Raw genomic sequence first — 5,000 nt, forward strand, 5'->3', positions numbered from 1 at the left:
AGAATTAATGAGGTTCAATTTTCTTACATTTCAGGTGGTTACTAGTGCTGTAAGGCAGTTACAACACTTGGTGTGTGATGACCCTCCAGTCCAGTGCACCACCATGTACCTGAGTGAGGCAAAGAAAGGTGCTGCTGGCGGACCTTTAGCCTCCGCACACAGAAGGTTGGCAGCAGAACAAGCTTATCAGAAGAAGTCAGAGCGCTTATTACAAGATGAGAACTGCTTCAAAATTTACACAGTAATTATTCCTTCTTATATTCATATTTGTTCGGAATCTTATTTGATGAGGATAACGTCATGATAAAAGGGCCCTTTGTAACATCAGTAATGTACAAATTATTTTCTATAAATTGGTATTATTCCTTTATCCTTGTATTCAGCATTCTTTCTTATTCATCTCTTCTTCAATGATTAGGATCAAATTGTTTTCCTATCCTTAACATTTCCTCCAGTTGATCAGGTGTGTTTGCTGATAATATTCAGGTGCTGAGACTTATATCTATGTATTAATGACTCATACATCATATTCCTTTGCACAGTACAAAAGAAACTGTAGAATGACCATAGAGCTGATAGACACGGAGATTGAAGAGGAGAATGACAGCGGAGGCAGTGCAGGCTCAGCAGTTAGTCACAACACCACAGTTCCTTCCTCAGCACACTCTGCAATTCCACCTGCTGTTGCTGAAGTGGAAAGATGGAGTGCCTACGTTGAAAAATATGTTTCTTCCGTCGCACCTCAGGTTAGTGTTTCTCTCTTTTGCTTGTGAATGTGAGGTCGTATTTGGGAAATACAGTTCATTTTCATCATAAGAAGTATAGTATAAAGATTTGTATAATAATGTTGGGTTTCTTTTTCCAGATGTCTCCTGCCATGCAGGCCCAGCTGTCCAGAAAACCAGTATTTCTCCCACGTAATCTTCGATCTTGGAGAAAACTGACAGCTGCAAGACAGACCAATCAGGAAGTTGAAAAGTATGTCTACCTTGTCATGGAAGATGTACAGAACATTTGTTTTCACATGTAACATATAGAAGTAATTCACAAGACTGTAGATTATCTATCATAGTCTCATTTTTTTTTTATTAACTTCTCACTAGCACAATATGAGAATTATCATTTATACTCTAGATATGGTTCATATTGTCCAAAATATGTATGATATTCAATGTTTAAATATGTTTTGCAGGGATAGCTGTGCTGAAGATGTAAAACCTCCTGTGTGCCCTGATATGGACATTGTAGACAACACTCAGTGCAAGTTCAATCTCTCCTCTTTCAAAATGGTATTTGTAGTGAACAGTGATTCCTACATGTACAAGAAGCAAGCACTCAAGAGAGCAAAACAGGTAAGCTTCAAGTTGCTCATTTCATTTACCTAAATGGTATTTTTTCATATATGATGCAACTATTCTTTAACCCGTTGCCAACAGGGCTTTTTTGGCTTCAAATGGTCTAAACACCGGGTTATTTCAAACGCATAAGCCTAAAGGCATTTTACCTGCTCTGGCTGTGACTTAGCAATACGTGGTCGATCACTCGGCCAGAAGGAAAGCCATGACAAAATATCCCCAGCATCTGGTCCTACCACCACTCAATGTGATATCTTGTCATTCGACGTTAACGGGCTAAAAGTCAAGATCCTTTTGCTCCTAATCTGTTGTTGTTATACATTAGATATTTGGTAAATGTTTATTCAATTTTATATTTTTATCATTTCAGAGTCATGAACATGTTAGTCGAAGGATGCGCAGTGGCCTTGTTTCCTGGCACAGTGATTGGTGCACAAGACATGTATCAGAAGCAGATCAACGAGCTGCTACAGACTGGTTCCTGGGGCACACAGATGGGTTGCGGCCAAATTGCACAAGAGTAGTGCGCATTGATGATCCTTCCCGACCCCCATTTGCACCCTACAACAAGTACAAGTGTGAACTGGAAGAGAGTGGTGGGTCATAACATGTGGTGTTCACCTTACCACCTCACTCAGCTGTTGTCAGACTGATTAAAAGGGTGGGCAGAATGAGTGTCAGTGGAGGATCAAAATCCCACACTGTGAGCTGTGACTTTTAACTTTGCTCTAAGAGCAAAGGTGTGTGGACGTCACCTCAAAGTACAAGATTGTAGCAGGGATGGTGGTGTGGACCTCAAGTCGCAGCATGGAGGCAAGGAGTGGTGTTGGGGTGGGAAGAGACAGATCGAATAATTACACTGTCTCAGGTTGCGATGAAGTGTTGAGCATGTGTTCTGTATATTATGCATCTTAATGCATCAGTTACGAGTGATTTCAGCAGAAGTTCCAAGACTGGAGAAGACCAAAACATTTTGAATTACTGATGCAGAAAAAAGAAAAAAAGTAAAAAAGAAAAAGAAAAAAATCAATTGATGTGCCTCACGAATGCCTGTCAGTACAATGTAGTATTAAAATGTAAATGCGAGCTGCAGCATTGAAGCATCCCAGTGACAAGAATCTGCCCTCAATGGACTGCCCCATTCACCATCCGTTGCACTGCATGGTCTCCACAGCACAAACTTGCTACTAAATTTTGCAACAACTCCTTTCTAATGTACTGTTGCTGGGACCGAGAGAGTGGACTCATGAGTGAGCCAGTTGTACAAGTGAATGATAATTATAATTTATAGTTGTACAGATGATCTGATTATGTTTTTTTGTTAATAATGATGTTTCCTTGTATAAGACGGGATTGAGGGGAGATGTGGGTGACAGTGGCAAATTGTTGTGGGCTCTTCACAGGCCAAATGATTTTCCTTGAGATGAATAGGAAATAACTATTAATTGGTTATTTATTACCAGATATATATATATATACAGTGTATATATATAAATATATATGTAATCAGGGATATGAATTATCTGTGGCTTCTTGGCAGCCATAGTAATTCAATGAGATAAAAGTCAAGAGGCAAGAAGTTATACATAAATGTGTAAAGTATTTTATAAGTATTCTACAGCTTCCTTCCCACACCACACACACCTGAGGTTACAGAACACATATACACAAGCATATTTTCATATTCTACGGTTCTATAAAGAAACAGTATTCGGCAACTTTTCTTTTCTCTTAGTCTTTTTTCACTCCCCTCTTTCTCCCTCCCCCCGAAATACATATGTAGGGTCCTGTTATAGTTTTAGGTCACCATGAACCCCTCATCTCCTCTCGAACTCTGGACGTCTCAAAAAACTGCCGCGGCCTAGATGACACTGTTTAGCTTTAAGAAGTCAAGCCGGCGCGGGTGTGCGTACTGCCAGATTTTGTCTGAAAGAGGGTATCCTATTGCCAAGGATGGGGCATTGCAACACAAAATACATACTTAAAAAAATTTAAATGGGTTTCATCTGGAGACACTGCTGAAGCCACTGCCAGGAAGGGTGGTACAAGGGCAATCTGAGAGGTTGTGAAAGGTGGTGTCTGGCAGCTTGAAAGAGGAGCCGGAGGAACCATTTCTGAATTTGTTGAAATTGGAGTCTAATTCTAATTTGAATACATTGGTTTAAACAATTTGTTATAATGTTTGTGTCAGTTGTACAGTCATTTCATTTGTGTTGTGAACATGTTCCTGCACCAAAACAGACTGTATGATTTTCTCTTGCTTAAGTAATGGTGAGAGCCAGTCATTTAATATATATATTTTCTGCATTTTTTAAACATGCAATTCCATTTCCTCTATTATAATATTCAAGGACAAGCATTTACTGCTTTTCACTCCAAACATGCCATGTTGAATATTGTGCCACGGGAAGAGGATACTGTCCAGAATATCTCCTTTAATCAACACATGTCAAATTATTTTTTGTAGTACAAGTATAGAAGGAAATACAGCACACCTAAGTTGGTGACTTCCGTGTATTTAGAGAAATATTTCTTTTCTATCCCTCGTGTCAATCACAGAAAGTGTTTGTAATAGACATATTGAAAACAATAAATCTTTTTACATTCTATTGAAACAGACATGCAATTTCATTTGACCTGAATATTCTTTAAGATGGCAAGAATTTTATTTTTCGGGCAAAGCTGTTTAACACTTTTCTTATTTGAAAACAAATATTATGGACATGAACATTCAATTACGTTATGTAAGTGGTATATGGAAGTTCACTAGTTATCAGTTAGTAGTTATCATTATTTCATAACGTTCCTTTAAGTGAGTGGCCCTCAACTGGTCCATGATGACTTCCTTGATTCATATGACGTTCAGTGTATTTTGTAAATAAGCAAGACATACATGTATTCAATTTATTAAAAAAAACATACAAAAATTAAGTCATAAATTTAATTGTATCTTTCCTATAAAAAATATTGGCAGTTAAGTATAAGATTAAGTAAGCACTCGAATCACTTTGTCTCTAAAGTTTAAGATTGATACTGCCTTGTAATATGTTTCTCAAGTTTGTAAGATATATTTCGAACTTTTCTCAGTCAACTTTTATACTTAATCAAAAAGGACCGGTGGTACATGAGTTGAAACGCATTGAGATCAACACATTTTGGCAAACCTTTCGTCCTGAAACCAAAGTTGACCTCAACACGATACTATAGCGATACAAGGCTTTCTAACAAGTTCACCAGATGATTATCACTATCCTAATGAGGGCTAAACTAGTTCGTTGATTACAAAATGATTGTATTGATAATGCTGTATCTGCAGTTTCGTGAGGCAATCTGACTGCAATGAATTATCTACATGATGAAATGTGAATGTAATACTATACATGACCATATACAAACTGACAATTTCAGCTGTAAGAACCACTGAGGTTAATATCAACTGAATCCTATAGTGATCGATTATAAAAATCCTAAATGACAAATTTGTACGGATGTACGGATATAAACTTCATTTTACAAATCCTAGCTATAAAAGATAGGCAATATTATGGCAAGTGGATATTGGCAGATCACTCTGACCCGTATGAACTGGGCGAAAAAGGAAAAAGAATATATTTTCCTTTCGAAGAAATAATTTGTCACGGTAGA

The 5,000-nt window shown here is 37.6% G+C and overlaps 2 protein-coding genes across 23 annotated transcripts in view; one reads left to right on the forward strand and one right to left on the reverse strand.

The window, feature by feature from the left end:
• The window catches only part of Sin3A (SIN3 transcription regulator family member A), an 83,666-nt gene extending 79,692 nt beyond the window's left edge, over positions 1 to 3,974 (forward strand). For all 20 annotated transcript variants that reach the window (XM_086553948.1, XM_086553957.1, XM_086553963.1 and 17 more), the window contains 5 exons: positions 35 to 241; positions 543 to 746; positions 866 to 978; positions 1,193 to 1,352; positions 1,726 to 3,974. In XM_086553948.1, coding sequence (XP_086410074.1) covers positions 35 to 241; positions 543 to 746; positions 866 to 978; positions 1,193 to 1,352; positions 1,726 to 1,962 — 921 coding nt within the window. In that variant the 3' untranslated portion in view covers positions 1,963 to 3,974. The remainder of the gene's footprint in view (positions 1 to 34; positions 242 to 542; positions 747 to 865; positions 979 to 1,192; positions 1,353 to 1,725) is intronic.
• An 807-nt stretch (positions 3,975 to 4,781) lies between these two features.
• Positions 4,782 to 5,000, reverse strand: part of LOC122255359 (uncharacterized) — a 27,023-nt gene continuing 26,804 nt past the window's right edge. For all 3 annotated transcript variants that reach the window (XM_086553969.1, XM_086553967.1, XM_086553968.1), the window contains one exon: positions 4,782 to 5,000. This exon is cut by the window's right edge and continues 649 nt beyond it. In XM_086553969.1, coding sequence (XP_086410095.1) covers positions 4,991 to 5,000 — 10 coding nt within the window. In that variant the 3' untranslated portion in view covers positions 4,782 to 4,990.

This window comes from Penaeus japonicus, unplaced genomic scaffold, assembly GCF_977035675.1.
Source record: "Penaeus japonicus unplaced genomic scaffold, GWHDUDI00000001_assembly GWHDUDI00000029, whole genome shotgun sequence".
Lineage (NCBI taxonomy): Eukaryota > Metazoa > Arthropoda > Malacostraca > Decapoda > Penaeidae > Penaeus > Penaeus japonicus.